Below are 17,780 nucleotides of genomic sequence, written 5' to 3' on the forward strand. Positions count from 1 at the left end.
TTTGTTGGGTAATGCAACTCTGCTGCAGTCAGTGGTTTGTTTTTCAAGCTGACTTTATCCTCAGACTCACTTTCACCTTGTTACATTCAGGATGGCATTTAAGTGTAAGAAATTTCTCAGCCATAACAGCAGTGTATCTTAAAAAAGCATCACGGGAGAAAACCGGATTTATCATTTATGCAACTCCTGCTGTCATGGTGATATTACAGGATACAAAATACAGGACCTGGCAAGAGTTACAGATATCTGCTCTCCCTCGTTTAATTTAATATTTGGCAATCTAGCATTTTCAAAGAGCTTCATAAAAGTTCATGAAAAGGTAATAATCGGATTCTACGCAGAATATATGAAGAGGGCAATGGAATGTGATAACCAGACGCTTTCCAATGCTAAAATATCTCAAGCTTGAAACAGGTGTAAAACACTGTGCTAGATGTAGCCATTGGTCACCCTAGGCCTTTATTTAAATGCATACAGCAAGTCCATTGAGTACATCTCTCTGTTCCTGCAGCTGATCTACACATACCCGGCTGCAGCTTCCTCTACAAGGAATTTTGTGCTTGCATAGGTTGAAAGCTGCCTTAAAAACATTAAAAACCCCTCAATCCCAAGGAGCTGAGCTGAAGGCAGCTTTGTTGACTGCACTGTAAATTCCAAGACTGAAGGAGCCAGGAAGGGGAACATGATACGGCTCTAAGGATGCAAAGGCTCCAATAAGCAAGGGAGAGTTATGGACAGCAGACAAAATAGTTGGTTTCTTTATGGCCCTTTAGGAAAGTTCAGTTTACTGATTATTAGATACTCTTCCTTGTTCAAGCTAAGAGCAGTAAACCAAATTCATTCAAAATTGACATCTGCACGTCAATTTAAGATTTCCAGTTTCAATCTGATGGAGAAAGAATGGCATCTCTGTTTCACACAATCATTAAGGTTCAATAAGACCACTAAGATCACCTAATCCAGCAGTTACTCTACCCTCACCATGCCCACTAACCATATCCTTCAGTGCCACATCTACATGGTTCTTGACCACCTCCAGGGACGGTGACTCCACCATCTCCCTGTGCAGCCTGTGCCAAAGCTTCATCGCTTTCTGAGAAGACATTTCTCCAAATATCCAAACCAGAAATCAGTACAGTGGAATATCATTAAGACTGAGAAACAAATATAATGAGGAGCTAAACCAGCTCCTACCTTCCCCTCCTCCTGCCCATTAAAGATGTGTAACAAAAGCAATTCATTAACAAAAGCAGAAATTGCAGGTAGGAGATGTGTATCTCAACCTTTGGAAAAGCTTTTCCTTTACAGGGATGAGCATCCATTCAGTGAAGTACAGTGTGTCACAAGGTCATTTGTATAAGTACCTATATTTAACATATCATTCTGACACCTCATTATCAAATCAGTAAACTTTCTTGTTTATACAAGTGTCACAATTTGCTATTTCCCAATTTAGGTGAAGCCTTTTTCTATTTGCTGAGAATCAATTCCAGGCAACACATCAGACCTTAACTGATGGGAAAAGCTATTATTGATTCTTAACTCAAAAATCTACATCCAACAAGACCAGGGCTTCACACAAAATGCAGCATCTTAAAGCTTTAATTCTAGGAATGTAAAATTCATAGTGAAGACCACAAATCTTCACAGAATCACAGAATGACCCAGGTTGGAAGGGACTTCAAGGATCATGTAGTTCCAACCCCCCTGCCTGGCAGGGCCACCAAACATACACATTTACTAGATCAGGTTGCCCAGGGCCCCGTCCAACCTGGCCTTGAACACCTCCAGGGACGGGGCATCCACAACCTCCCTGGGCAGCCTGTTCCAGGGCCTGACCACTCTCCTAGTGAAGAAACCACTCTCCTTCCTCCAGTAACTTCTCTTAATTGCTAACTACCTGTTGTGAAGAGAGCCAAAGAGACAGCTATAGAAAATAGCTTGAATCTTTTATCCATCCTTGTGGCTTAACCCAGGAAACACCAAAATACACGGACAGAAGTGAACAGAAGCAGAAGCTTTCAAGAGCCAGTTCCAGAAAGAGAAAAGGCAGCAAGTAATAATATTCAGTTGAATTTCACTGGGACGGCTTCAGGACTCGCTGTTTTTGGAAAGAGAACATGCCAAGAACACTAGATAAACTAAAAGAGAAAAGAAAGCAAATAACATAATATTCATACTTCAACGGGGATTAACAGTAACTCATTCAAGTTACAATTCAAGTGTTGTGCTTTTAATTATTGTTAATTAAAGTCCATAAGCAGAATTAAAAGGATTATTAAAAACAGATGAATAAATTGCTCATCTCTGCTTTTTAAGTAAATGCTTACAAGCACTTGGGACCCTTTAATTTCAGCCTCCTTAACATGCACATTTCACATTCCATTTTTATACTGCTATAAAATAATGCTTTAAACATCAAAGATTTGGAGACAACAGCATGAAGTCTGTTTTAGCTTTTATAAAGCTAATAGTCTTATTAATGATAGAGAAAACAAACATTGCAAACATGGAAGAGACATGAAGCCAAGAAATCACTGACTTCATCAGAAACTCACTGGGTACAACTGTTATTTAAGCTAAAGCCACGTCATTCAAAAACTTCAGAACATAAAGTTTGTTTTAGAACCGAAATGTTAACTCAGTAGAGTGAACAGTAATGAGAAACCACTCAAAATAATGGTCGAAAGTGTGAAAAATGAGGAGCCTCTAAAGAAAGGCATCCAACTTCTTGTTCCTAGAGTTCGCTGGTACACAAAAAGGTAAACACGTAAGATTCAAAGTACAAATAGAATCAGCTCAAATTATGGCAATTCACATTTTTCTTAACCTTTCTGTTAACATTCCCCTAGATAAAAGCATAAATAGGCCGATGCAGTGCAAAAGCTTTGTGAGTTTTCAGACTGCTATGAACAAATTCCAGTTGAAAATTCTTCCCTGGCTACGTCACTCTTCCTTATCCTCCAGAGAAAAATGGGTCCCATATATCTAGAAACAATAAGCATGCGCCAGGGCCTCTGAAATTAACCCTGCATTGACACAGCACAGAAATAACCATCGCATCATATCCTGAATATGTTAGCAAGCCTTTTCCTACATAGATGCAGGATTGCAAGAATGATCAAGCACCAATTAAAAGGTTCAGCAACAGGTTTGTTCGTTGATCTCTTTCCAATCCAAACTTCCATGTGTTTAATATCAGCTGCTGGGATTTTAATTTAGCTTTTTTGTCTTTTCTTTTTTACATGGTAAATTATTTGAACAGATTATATTAACCTCAAAAGGACACAAACTATTAGTACAAAGAATTTAACAGCTCGTTTTGATGTTGGAACATGATGTTGGGCTCTTTTTTGCAATGACTAAAAAGCTCAGATAATATGGGAGATCAGATGATCCAAATGCAAATGGAAAACATAACACACAGCAACTTGATTCAGCTTCAACAGTCCTTAGAACAGGTCACATTTCCCATATAAGTTTCTAACAGTGCAAAAAATCTATCTGCATTTCAGTCTCACTTCAACAAACATAGAATTACAGAAGCAACAAGATTGGAGAAGACCACTAGAATCATCAAACCAGGCCACTGACCCATTCCCACCATGACCACTAAACCACAACCCTCAGTGGCACATCTATGCAGCAATGTAGATGTCAGCTACCTCCAGCGATGGCAATAACAGCCTGTTCCAAAGTACCACCACTCTTCCTAATACCCAACCTGAACCTCCCTTGGCTCTACCTACAGCCATTACATCCACTTGATGTGTATAGATTTAGAAGTACCTAAACCACACCAACTAACCGAAAGACTCAGTGATTCCCTTTATCATTTTCTTCTATTAGGCTCCAGTTCACGACTACAAGATTAGGATCGTTTCCCAAATGCAAACAGATGTGACAATTCTTTTCAATGGCAAAACAGAGTCACTAGATTTTATTTAGTTATAATGACTTACAACTAAGTGTGTCAGGAGCACCTTGCCTCATGCAGCAGGAATAACATTCCGTTCACCTCCACAACCATCCTGCATACTTCAAGCAATCACAGCTGATGAAATCGTAACCAATTGGGTAATAGGGGTTTATTAACATTATTGGCACTGCATTAATTAGGCTAATTAGATGTATAAACCCATCCAGCCCAGCAGACAATGACCTACAGAATTACTTGGCTAAAGGAAGGAGGAACTCATTCTGTGAAGTAAAACACACATCAGAGCAGTACAGCCCATTTTTACTCTGGAACCATTCACTCAACACAGGAATATCCTGTAGTACACAACAATCAGCCCATACACATACAATCCCTACATATATGTCTAAAAAATGTTTCTAATCGTATTAATTAAAGATTGAAGCTTGTAACATCAGGAAAAAAAAGCCTGTAGTCAATGTTGCAATGGAAAATGAATGAAAATGAAAAGGAGCTTGTCAATCTAATTTGATAGACTGAAACACACTGCGTAGGTATCACAGCTCAAAGGGTTAAAAACAAAGCTTGCTCCTACAAAGTAATATTTGGACAAAGATGATGTATTTACAGCCAATGGACATGCTTTATCTTCCAGCTCACCCCTCCTTACCCACCAGCATTCCACACCAGAAAATTTATTTCCTAAGAACATACCAGATCATTGACACCCCCTTCCTCATCCTTTATTTTGGCTACTTAATCATCCTCAAGAGGACAGCTTCCCCCCCCCACAGCTAAAAGCTTTTACTTCTGATCTTCAAAGGCTCAGTCTTGCATTGCTCAGCAATGTTAAATAAAATGGCTGTCTTTTCTATGGCACAGATCAGGTCATCTAAGCACTGATTAATGAAGTCACCAACATCTTCAAACTCCTTCTCCCAGTATGTTTTACAGAGATAAGTAAAGTTGTATCAGACATAGAGGGGCAAGTACAGTTACTTGAGAATCGAGCCACACAGAAGTTCATACACTTGGTCACATCTCTCCCCCAATCCTTTGGGCATATTTTATCTTGCACAATGTATTATGTTCACATCTGTCCCTCTTCCTGCAGAGAAGAACACACTGTATGTGGAAAGCACTGACATAAGAATTATATCAACAGGCTTCCAGAATATCTGAATTTGTCACTCGTTTTACTGTTAACTTGCAAAGTAATTGCATTATTGTTGCATGCATCACACCGAAATAGAATCAAGTACCTTTTCCAAACACAACTGCTTCTGAAGTGTCCTCAAAGTAACTATTAGAGTCCGCTTCCCACAGCAAGCAGGCAGTCATCAACCAAACAGAGACAGCCTGTTCTCTTTCTCACTCCTAAAACAGTTCACAGCAGCTTTGGATCAGCACTTACCTGGCAGAATCAGGAAGGGAAGCACGAGAAGCATTTCATCTTCTATTCAGAATCCTCTACGTGCAACAGGAGAATTTAGAAACAGGCAATTTTACATGCTCGCTACCAGCCTATCTATGCATTAGCAACAGCTACTGGAGTTATTCGCAGGAGCTTGAAGAGGGGCTATCAACCAACAGAAGGCATCTTTCCCTTGCGTGGGACAGGAGCAAGAAAGGAGGATGTGGAAGGACTTCCCACCTCCTGATACGCAGAAGGACAGACAGCACACTTCAATTCTATAATACAACCACACTAAACATACCTCCAAGATGATGAATTTGCCTAGAAATGCCTACAGCACACTCTGATAAGACGAGCAAGCATTTGGAATATGTGCAAGGAGGGAAAACAAAGAAACAGAACAGCTGAAGTTTATTTCTTTTGACCTCCCTTACAGCTGCAAGTGTCACTTCACTCTGAACAACTCCAGCACTACCTTGCAGTTACCTCCCTACATACTATACCTGTCTATGGTCAAGGTATTCTCATGTTGCCAATAAGAATGGTTTCTATGAACTGATTGTTAATAGGATTTTAAACTTAGCAGTATTTTTGTTAAGCACGCACATAATTTCTACGTTTTGGGGAAATCACACATCACAAGTTGCCTTGTGAAACTTAAAGCATTTTTCTTCTTTTTCAGGCCTCTTGAATGCTTGCCAATGGGGCTCTAAGGTCAGTGCTGTACCATCCCAAGCGCTATTTTAAGCCATTGCTGTGCTGACCATTACATTTCTCAAGCACGAGAACCACTTCCTGAAAAATAACGATTGTGAATGAGTGCTTTTGTTGTTAATGAAACCATAAATATCCTACTCCATGCTTACATTGCATGTATACTTCCCTCTGCAACCATACATGCATATACACATACATTCTCTAGCACTACTAGTTGCTTGGCCTGCATAGTATCTTGCACCAATGAGCTCCATAGGCCAAAAACTATGGTCCTTACGCCATCAGCTTGGAATTAGCCAAGGTAATTTTACCTACACCCTCTCATCCCTGAATTATGTGACAGGACATAAGATCCAGATCTTGTTCTAAACTAGTTTATTTATAATTTAAAGTATAAAAGTAGTATGTTATGACAGGTTCAGGTTCCTTCAGAGTTACCACCTCAACCAGAAGTCTGACACAAGTTTACTATTCAGCTTTAGGGATTTACATTCCTTGTTTTAGGTTTTTACTTTGTGTCATTTTGAATTCTTTTTAATCCCAGTACATCACACTCTGTCATTAAGACAAAATAAAACAGTAACCCAATTCTGCAGCGTTCAAGCAAAGCCAACAGCAATTCTCCAGCTTTTTGCTTTTCAGTTAGAATCAAGCAAGCCCACCCCAAAAGGACAAGACAAAGGAGTTCTGATTAAGTAAAAGTGACTCCAGGAAAACAAAGACAGGAAAACAATACAAAAGGAAGCCTTCCCACCATCTGACAAGACAAACTAGCTGACACAAACATATCATTTGCTTAATCACAAACGTTATCCTTTCTCTTACCTCTTTTCATTGCTTCTGCTGTAAAGACCATCAAAGAGCCTAGTTTTCCTGAACCAAAGCATTTATTATTCTTCTTTGAGAGCTCCCAAGCAAAGAACAGGAGATTCTGAACCAAATCCCAAAAGAAAAAAGCACACAGTAGTGACATACTGCAAGACGCTATTCCAGGCTTAAAAACAGGATGGTGAGGACTTTATTTTTCTTAATGAGTTCCCACAAGCAGCATAATCCAGCTCTACAAGTTCTACCTTTTGGCAGTGTTATAAGGGAAGGGGCAGAAAGAAGGCTGCATGCCAGTATTTAGGATGTATTCAGAGCAATACATTGGAGCTAAAACAGATTATACGTGAAGAAACACAAATAAACTGGAAAGTCCAGAGGAGGGTCACTAAGATGATCAGAAGGTTGGAGCACCTCCACTATGAGGGAAGGCTGAGGGAACTGGGCTTGTTTAGATTAGAGAAGACTCCAGGGAGACCTCATTGTGTCCTTCCAGTACTTGAAGGGAGAGTATAAACAGGAGGGTGGACAGTGATAGGACAAGGGGGAATGGTTTTAAACTGAGATAGTAGGAGGAAGTTTTTCACACAGAGGGTGGTGACGCACTGGAACAGGTTGCCCAAGGAGGTTGTGGATGCCCCATCCCTGGAGGCATTCGAGGCCAGGCTGGATGTGGCTCTGAGCAGCCTGGTCTGGTTATTGGCAACCCTGCACATAGCAGGGGGTTGAAACTGGATGATCGCTGCGGTCCTTTTCAACCCAGGCCATTCTATGAAGTCTTAAAATGCAAGTTGCGTGCACATCAAATATGTTAATCCACTAGATCTCCAATTAATGCTGACAATTGTCTCCATCAGCTACAATTTGTGAAGGTGCTGGCCGCAACAGCCAAGCAATCAAAACAGCACCTCCCCAGAAACACATGGTACCCTCACAGCACTATGTCATACCAGCAGACTGACCAACACTCACCCACTCTGGCTGGCCAAAAGCTTCTCTAGAATTCAGCTCTCTCAAGGCAGTGGGCCTCTGAGCTCATAAAACATTGAGAGGAAAAAATATCAGCCTTCCCAAGAAACAATAATGAAAGGAAGAAAAGCATGTGCATTTCTCAATGCCTTTCTTGTAGAAGGCAGCAGGCTCAGAAACTCCACCGCACAAACTCTTCCATAACATGGATCTGAATGGAGGGCTGGCAACCTCACCACCTCATAGGCCTACAGGACACTTCTGGAAGTCTCTTCTTTTAATGTTGTCGACTGCTCAATAAGATCTGAGTCACTGTTCTAGCAACCAGAGCAACAAAACTACGGAAGCAACTGTGAGAAAGCAGCACCAAAGGGCACTTATTTGGAAGTACACTGAAATTACATAATCACAGAATGACCCGGGTTGGAAGGGACCTCAAGGATCATGTAGTTCCAACCCCCCTGTCTGGCAGGGCCACCAAACATACACCTTTACTAGATCAGGTTGCCCAGGGCCCCGTCCAACCTGGTCTTGAACACCTCCAAGGACGGGGCATCCACAACCTCCCTGGGCAGCCTGTTCCAGGGCCTAACCACTCTCCTAGTGAAGAAATTACAATGGAAATGCCCATAAACCCCTCAAAGAATTCTTCAGAGGACACCTTTGGTCAAAACATTTCCATCCAATAGCTGCACATGCATTAGAAATGCGTGTTCTAAGTAGTTCAAGTATTTTGACAGCAAGTTACACACACACACTGAAGACTCTCTGCAAGCAGATCATCAGTCAGATGAATGCAAAAGAGAGAACTCCTGCTAGCCACAACTGTCTGCTACAACTTGTTAATATTTATTTTTCCTCTTCCGCAGATCACAGTTCTCTTCAGAAGCTGAAAATATCTTCACGCAAGTCATCATCTTCCACTTACATGTTAATTCCCAACAAAATAAGAAGACTGCTCAATTACATTGCTGTGCCTCAGCACAAAGAACATACATCCCAAGAGTTCGATGACAGAACTAGAGGGAATGGTTTTAAACTGCACCAGGGGAGATTCAGGCTGGACATTAGGAAGTATTACTTCTTGGAAAGGGTAGTCAGGCATTGGAATGCACTGCCCAGGGAGGTGGTGGAGCCACCGACCACGGGAGTGTTCAAGAAACACTTGGATGTTGTCTTGATGAATATGATTTAGCTGGGAAGTATTGGTAATGGTTGGACTAGATGATCTTCTAGGTCTTTTCCAAACTTGATAATTCTGTGATTCTGTGAAGAACCAAGGCAGTGCAACCTTACAGAAGAGGCTATCCCATGCTTTCAGGATGAAATGACAACTGAAATAATGCAGTTGTGGTGCAGCAGTATTACATTGTGTCCTTCCTTGCAGGCAGGATACACCTCGACAGGAATATACAGATTACAATCTTGCATTGCTGCTGTTTTTTCCCCACAAAACACAGAAAACTCTTAAAATCTTCCCAGCTTTAAAGCATCACTATCTTAAAATCATTTCAAAGCGAACACAGACATCAGACAGCAAGTCTTTTATGATCCTTTTCCTCACCCTCGGTTATAAAGCAGGCAGCAATGAGGAAATCCCAAATGACGGGGCCTTTCAGCTCCTATCCCACCAGTAAGAAGCCGCGTTGCCAACAACTGCGTGCACTTGGCTCAAACACATAAAGGCTGACACAGTTTCACAAGATTGAAATCTCCTTCCCTGCTAAGAAAAGAAGAAAACCAAAACCATCATAAACACTTCACACCTTCTTTCCTCCCTCCTCTCTCTCCAATCAAATCCATTCTCGGGAACTCCTCTCTTTTACAGGCAATTACAGAATTGGAAAAAGCCCTCAAAACTTGGAAAGAAAGAGAAGAACATGGAAGCACACGCACATCCTGCCCCATTCCCTCAGCATTTATGAGTAACTTGCCATTTCACCTAATTTAGGATATTAGGCCTACTAAAGAAACACTTGGCAGCGCAATGCACCGATCCATTCTTAACATAATAACCTCATTCAATAGATTAAAGAGGTACATTTACGCCTTGAATTCAAGCAGTACAGTAAATTATTTAAGAAGAACTTAAAATATGCACTCATTAACTCATGGTTGCTTTTGTTTTATTTTCATTTGCTCTTATTTTGTACAAATACAAGAAGTGAAGGCCCTGGAACAAGCTGCCCAGGGAGGTTGTGGATGCCCCGTCCTTGGAGGTGTTCAAGGCCAGGTTGGATGGGGCCCTGGGCAACCTGATCTAGTAAATGTGTATGTTTGGTGGCCCTGCCAGACAGGGGGGTTGGAACTACATGATCCTTGAGGTCCCTTCCAACCCGGGTCATTCTGTGATTCTGTGTAAATGAAACTGTATGAGCAGCAATCGCTTCATTTCTCTCCAGCTGGTTCTGCTGTTGTGGGGTTTTTATTTGGCTTTGGTGCTTCTTATTACTACCACCAAATCCTTCCTTGCCAGATATCAGAGATACTCAGAGTTCGTGAGAATCTGGAACTGCAAGTGACACAGGGGGACAATGTCAGTTACTCCCTTGCCAAGTCTCCATACACACACATACAATAACTAAGGACACCGAGCTGCTCTGCTTTCCATAGGGATAATCAATCATAGAATCACCAAGGTTGGAAAAGACCTAAAAGATCATCCAGTCCAACAGTTCACCTATTACCAATAGCTCCCACTAAACCATGTCCCTCAACACAACATCCAATAGAATTACCAAGTGGAAAATCATCTTTCAGGAAATCCTATGGACATTAACTTATTGCCTGGGTTTATCCCTATTCAGCTGCAATACATGCCAAACAAGGCGCGCACAATTTTGTCTCTGCATGAAAAGTTTTTATTTCATCTTCCTTGAGGAAAAAAAAAAGAGATTTCAAAACTGCATCCACAAGGGAAGTCAGAGCAGTCACACCAGTGACTGGGTTTTATCACAGACTCCTACTAACAGCACTAAGTATTAAGAAGCATGTGTTTAAGTTCCGAACACGGATTTCTTCTGTTTCTTCCACATCAGTTATGGCTGCCAGTCATCATCCCTCTTCTATCTATACACAACTGTGACAGAGCCGGGTGAAGAGAAGGTCAGGGGAAGCTTAAAAGGCATTTAAGTTCTCTCTCATCTTGACAGGGATTTCAGCCCTCTGCAGTGCACAGGGAGTTCACAGTTGCTGGATGAACACGAGCAGGTTTTTCTACGCCATACGTTTACAGCCACGTAAAGGAAAATGCCATTCATAAACCGAGCACAAAACTCACCACAGGAACTAAGAACTTCACATTTCAAGGATCTACAAGGGTTGCTGTGCAGATACACAAGCACTGAAATAACCTTACCCTCCTAACTCATCTTTAAGAGCTATGATATAGTAGAGTAGTAAAAAAAACAACAAAACAAAAAGCTACTATTAAAGGCATGAAGACAGAGCACTGCTGAATGTGTCTCTATATTTTCAGCTGCTTTAAGTGCTGTCCTTATTATTTAGCACTGTTGCTTAAGCAACTGATAGAGAAGTTCAAATCTCCATCGCACATGAAGAAACCTGAAAAGTTCTGAAAGGTTCCTGCTGGATAACCATGCTAATTAAAGCTGCAACAATAGGCCTACAAACAGGAGGCTGGACAAGTGGCACAAAAGCTCCAGCAGTTTGCTTGGCCAAACGAGTTAGTGCAATAAACAGCACATGAGAAAATACTCTACAAACAACCTCCAGCCAGTACTGAACCATTTTCAATACCTGAAGGGAACCTACACCCAGGAGGGAAGTAAACTCTTCAAAAGGGCTAACAATAGCAGGACAAGGGGAAATGGTTTTAAGTTGAAAGAAGGAAGATTTAGGTTGGATGTTAGGGGGAAGTTCTTCACTAGGAGAGTGGTTAGGCCCTGGAACAGGCTGCCCAGGGAGGTTGTGGATGCCCCGTCCTTGGAGGTGTTCAACGCCAGGTTGGACGGGGCCCTGGGCAACCTGATCTAGTAAAGGTGTATGTTTGGTGGCCCTGCCAGGCAGGGGGGTTGGAACTACGTGATCCTTGAGGTCCCTTCCAACCCGGGTCATTCTGTGATTCTGTGATTCTGTACCTTACCAGAAACAGCATCCGTATGTTCTTGCATGGCACTCCATGCATCAGCTTTCCTCAACACTGCGCATCTCACAATAACAGTACAATAAACACTTCAAAACAACATTTTAAGACCACACACCAGGCTAAAGGAATTACTGAGCAATGACGTAAAGTGAGAAACCCTCGTTCAGTAGGTGTTAACAAGTCATTCCATCTATATAACATGGATGTCATAACAACCAGCAATGATAGAATATCCAAAATATCACAGCATTTGCATGGAAAGGATGGTTACAAGCCCTGCCTGTCAAACAGCAGTAACTACTCAGTCTCTCCCTTAGCAAAGTCAGGCTTTCAAAGGAAGATTGAGAGTTTTGCGTACAACTGCAACCACAAACCAAATCCTGCTTCAAACACTGGTACTTCAGGGCAGGTGTGAGGAAGCTCGCACAAAATGAGCTGATAAAGGCTCCTACACCACAAAAGACAATGGTGCCATTCCAGTCTTTGTTAGTTAATTCCCTGATACAGGCCAAGAGTTCAATTTTGGTAAGAAATCAAAACCAGAGGGATCAGGAGCCCAACATGACACCATACTTTATTCCTTACTTCCATCATTCCAATCATAAGCCTATGAATGTTTCAGAATAGGCTGAAATAAACAGTGGTGTCTCCAGTCACTCAGGAGCTCATTCCGTCTTACTTTTAGGCTATGGCATCTTACACAAGCACACTGAGAATAAAACAGCTCCTTATTTACAGTGAGCATTACCATGAAATAATTTACCGACTAACTGCACCCACAGCCCATGCTCAGTAAGCTACCATTGCTTAATGGCACTGTTCTGCTATAGCATTATCTGGACCACAGTAATTTGTCAAGAGACTGATGGATCTAATTTCCAGTTCAGCCTGTAGCTTAAGGAATGCACCTGATAAAAAGCTGCTTTTCAGTATTGAATTAAAAACCTTTTCTGTTTCCACATCCGTAGCTATTTAGCCTGTGTGTAAACCACCAATATCCAGAGAGAAGACTACAGAGCTAACAAACATCTTCTGGTAACGACAGCACAGAATAGTGGCTTTTAATGTCATTTCCAAATTGGTGGTAAGACTTTAAAGCAAGCCTAACTGCTGAGAAATGGAAGACAAGTGATTCAGATGCACCCAGAAATCCCCCCATATATCCATGCTATGCCACCACAAATCCTTAGTTGTAAAGCATCTTCTAAAAAAAAATCTTCTCTTTGCCTTAAATGTACAGAAGCAAAACTAACAGCAAATAATGAAGCTCACATAAGCACCAAAACAACTTACAAAATAAAAGGCACGTAATTACTGCATCAAAAATGACATTTAATTGCAGCTCCCAGTTTTACTGCAGCAAAGTGAATGTGCTGCTGCTAAGATCTTCAACAAGTATTAAATCACATCTGTAAAAATCCAACCAACCCTCCTACTGTACTCTCGTGTGCATGAAACTTCATCCCATCTCCTGTGTACTTGCTTTACATGATGCTGCTGCTACTAGTTACTACTACCGGAGTCAGTCTGAGGGAGTTGGGCTTGTTCATCCTAGAGAAGAGAAAGTTGCAGGGTGACCTCATTGCAGCCTTTCAGTACCTGAAGGGAACCTACACCCAGGAGGGGAGTAAACTCTTCGAAAGGGCTGACAATAGCAGGACACGGGGAAATGGTTTTAAGTTAAAAGAGGGAAGATTTAGGTTGGATGTTAGGGGGAAGTTCTTCACTAGGAGAGTGATTAGGCCCTGGAACAGGCTGCCCAGGGAGGTTGTGGATGCCCCGTCCTTGGAGGTGTTCAACGCCAGGTTGGACGGGGCCCTGGGCAACCTGATCTAGTAAATGTGTATGTTTGGTGGCCCTGCCAGGCAGGGGGGTTGGAACTACATGATCCTTGACGTCCCTTCCAACCCAGGTCATTCTGTGAGTCTCACAATACTCTTCACAAGCCTTTTAATTCTTGCCTTCAGCTACAAGCTCCCAGCCATTGCTCCCCTGTCAGAACACAAACGACACAGAAAAACATCCTCCAAGAATTTGTTTTGCTGTCTGCCCAGTGATAAAGAGATCTTCCAATTCAAATTTCCCTTTAGAAAGCGAATCATAGGAGAGGCTGGCAGATAATACCGAATACTTCCAGTCTCTATACCAATTTGATGTGTTTATCATCTCTTCCTCCTTCCTATTTTGCTTTACTCTGGGATGAAATGCATAAACAGGTGAGAACAACTTACATCAGATGAAAGACTGAAAGCAGTTCTAGAGGAAGCATCAAGGACGGGGAGACAGCTCTCATCTTTCATTCATAAAATCTGCTTTTGAGTAATGGCACTCAAATGAAGTTATTTCAGACCTCATTTACAGCAGCCCATATAAATGCTGTAAAAATACTTCCAAGTTTTCACACTTTTCAGTTAAAGAATTAAACAAATCCATGCAAACCCTCATCGCAACTATCTATAGTACCACCGAGCATTGTCTATAAAGATGTAAAATTAATCAGCTTTGCAACACAGTATAAATGCACAAAAGAATGTGCTGCAATACAAATGCAAATGTTTCCATATCTAAAAAGATTTCAAAAGCACTGAAATTTGAACTAGATCTCTTTGGTTTTAAGACGAAATACTGATCTCAAATTACCACGTCTAAAATTGAGATAAGAAGTGAATAGACTCAGGTAGCTGCAGCAAATTTAAGGGAGGAACCATATGAGAATCATGCATTAAAAGGAGCTCAGGCTGGAACTCGAGCTAAAAAGCTAAAGAAGACATTTAATATCCAATAAATAAATAAACTGGCATTTTTATAGACTGAAATAATGGAAGAGATACACCAATGCATGACTATGACAGCATACCTGACAGGCTGAGAAAAAACTTGGTGGAATTCATTGTTTAAATACAGACACCAACTCTTATTTGTATCCTCTGTAATAAATGAAGTTTGCAAATTAATTTTCCATAGGACTCACTGCCAAGCAGTTCATTTTTAATATCTCTTCAAGTCACAGCGGTGAGGAGAAAGAGAAAAACCCTGATCTGTACAGGGGAAATAAAGCTGAGTGTTTCTCAAAGCAGCCAGGCTCCATAGTGCCTGTAATTAAAAGGACACATCCTGATAACAGGCACAGAAAGAGCTGCAAACTGTATTCTAAAATCAGACGGGGCCAGAGACTTAAAAGATAGCGGTCTTTAAATGCAATTACACACAGGTTTAAGGAAAGCTGGGAGTTAATCTAAACAAGGTATTACATGGGTCAGATGTTTCTTCAAAGGCACACTACACACTACATGGAATTTTACAGCTTCTTCACTGCCCCAATTATGTCATCACTCGCTTTTTTTTCTCCTACCTCCTTTGCCTTGCGAGGCTCAGAATCACTTGGGATGTATTGATAAAATCTTAAATGATATAAATACGTGCACACGTGTGTGTACAAGAGACTTCATATGCACACACTCACATGCATATTTACAGCACATCTCCTTAAATGCTTATGCACTTCCAACAATTTTACATAATTACGTACAATTTTACAACATGCTACCCCTTATCTCCTGGAAAAGAGAGGGAATGATCTGACTAATCAGCACAACATTCCCAAGAGAGCTCCGGTTAGAGACGTTCAACTGGCTAGAGATACATGCGAGAAGCCAGGGAGCAGCAGAACACCCTGTGCTGCCTTCAGGGAGGGACAAGCACTGAGCTCCAGAGCTAAAGAAATGCCACAGTGGAGACAACACAATCCCCTGCCCCGAGACTCTTTGGCAGCACAAACAGAAGCAAATCTCACTAGGTTTTTAATTTTACAGGCAGATATACAGGGAGAAACACCACCGTGTATTACCCAAAGCCAACTGAGCGCCGCTGCCTTGCAGAACGATTATTTTTGGTCTCAGTTTGATAGCCATATCCTGCTCCATGTAAAGCATCTAAATGATTTTCCAACTGCAGCTAAACAAAAGTACAGTCTACCTGGAGATGACAGATAGAAACAAAGACACGACACGTATGGGAGAAGAAAGGATATGATCTTTAGCTGGCTAAATAACAGAGGAAGGAGGTATTTCTGGCTATTGTTACCCAGAGGGATTTAAACAGGCTGGGAAAAACTGCCCATAGTGACGAGCAGCCAACATATGCTCTTAAAATCAGGGTACAGTCGTATGCTGGATGTGATTTTCCAAAACAATGAGTATCAATGAGCTTAGAATTCTTACTTAGCAGGGATCCCATGAAAGCTGAGGGTTTGGGGTTTGTTTTCACTGGTTGGTATTAATAAAAAATAAAATATAATAAACACCAACCAAAAACCAGCACCAGCAAATCAGTGTCTGAGTTTAGAAAGGTCGAAGGAAAGAAAAGCAAATAAAAAGTTCCTGAGAAAATGGACTGCTAGCAGCACAATGGTGACACTGTGAGCTGCAATGCCTCCATCTGTCTTCTACCACCTTCACGTATTTGTTGACTAAAAAATAGAATCCAAATGAAGCAGTGTTGGAACTTGTCTCCCAGCACTCCTCAAAGACAAGCTGCTACTCATTAGAGCTCTCTGGCATCTCAGGAAGACGTGATGAAAGCCACTAAGACAGTCAACACCTCATGATCAACATAATCAGAGACTGCTGATAGAGTTAGTATTCTCAATATTAAGAACCCAGCCTCTCCCAGAAACCTGTTTATTAATACTTTTAAACATCAAGTTTGGCCACTGCTATTTCTTCTGATTTAAGCTACGGCACCAAGGAAATATTTAAGCATTACCTCGCCTTCCATCACCATAACAGTTCTTTCTCACCTTGTATGCATTGGGCTCTTTGTTTTGTCTCCTTCCTCAAGCCTCAGCTTTTTATTTTTTTCTTCAGTGTTCCTTTCTGTCCTCTCCCCCATTTCCAAGGCAGGTCATTTATTTTAAAGTTATCTCCTCCCATTAGCACAGTTTCTTCTTAAACAAGGTTTTTTGGGAAACCACCACAGCCTTCCTGTCCACTTGTAAGCTCTATCACAAGAGGCCCCTGAGAGAGTAAGGAATTTCCAGACATAATTAATATTAAACAATCACGCTGCAGATCTGCTGCTGAGATCACTTGATCCTGCAGACTCAAGGGCCTTTCGCAACTGACACGGCTCCTTTGCACACGCTGTCAAAGAAATGAGAATATTCACGAGCACGTACCACTAGGACCAACCAACCCTCGTTTATTGCAGAGGTGGAGGTGGGGGAAGGTGTGCAGTCTGTCACTGACTGCACATGCTCACCGCCCCTCACAGGCCTGAGCTGCTCCGGCAATGGATTAATGCTTCCAAGCAAAACCACCATGACCAAAATTGCCCCACGTTCAACTGGAAGAGCCATAACAGCATTGCTGACCTTCCTTATCTCACCATACCCGCTCAACCTCATGGCTGTCAAAGAGAAGGCACACCACAGCCTCGCAACAAGTTCAACCTGAGTGGAGGCAACACTTGAAAAGAGAAGCTGGGGCAGAATGAAGTCCAAGGGGAAAAAAATATGTATATATCCACCCAAGCATAATTAAATTATTTCAGTACAATAAATAATCTAAACTACAATCACCACCAACATACCCACGTTCCGCGGTGTTCTTTTGTCTTCCTTTATACAACGGGAATATACACATTGTCACAGATTGTTCAACACAATTTACCCACGCAGTAGTTTCAGAACGTAACCAACACAACCCACCCCCTCATGAGAAATACAAGCATTTTCACAGGATACCTGCATACGCAGGGACCTGAGAAGCACAGTTTCTACTTAGACAAAACCATTGCTCCATCTCATAAAACAGCTGTAATGAGAG

General features: G+C 41.6%; 1 protein-coding gene across 10 annotated transcripts in view; it reads right to left on the bottom strand.

Annotated features, from left to right (window-relative positions):
• The window catches only part of TSC22D1 (TSC22 domain family member 1), a 61,950-nt gene that overhangs the window by 40,530 nt on the left and 3,640 nt on the right, over positions 1-17,780 (bottom strand). The window contains exon 3 of one of the 10 annotated variants that reach the window (XM_085536116.1): positions 2,820-16,970. The exons of the other annotated variants lie outside the window; for them this stretch is intronic. Within the exon in view, the coding sequence (XP_085392242.1) occupies positions 16,958-16,970 (13 nt within the window). The 3' untranslated portion in view covers positions 2,820-16,957. Of the gene's footprint in view, positions 1-2,819; positions 16,971-17,780 lie in introns of those variants that run through there. 10 annotated transcript variants of the gene reach the window in all.

This window comes from Coturnix japonica, chromosome 1 (assembly GCF_054131305.1).
Source record: "Coturnix japonica strain WE chromosome 1, WE-NBRP24, whole genome shotgun sequence".
NCBI classification, from domain to species: domain Eukaryota; kingdom Metazoa; phylum Chordata; class Aves; order Galliformes; family Phasianidae; genus Coturnix; species Coturnix japonica.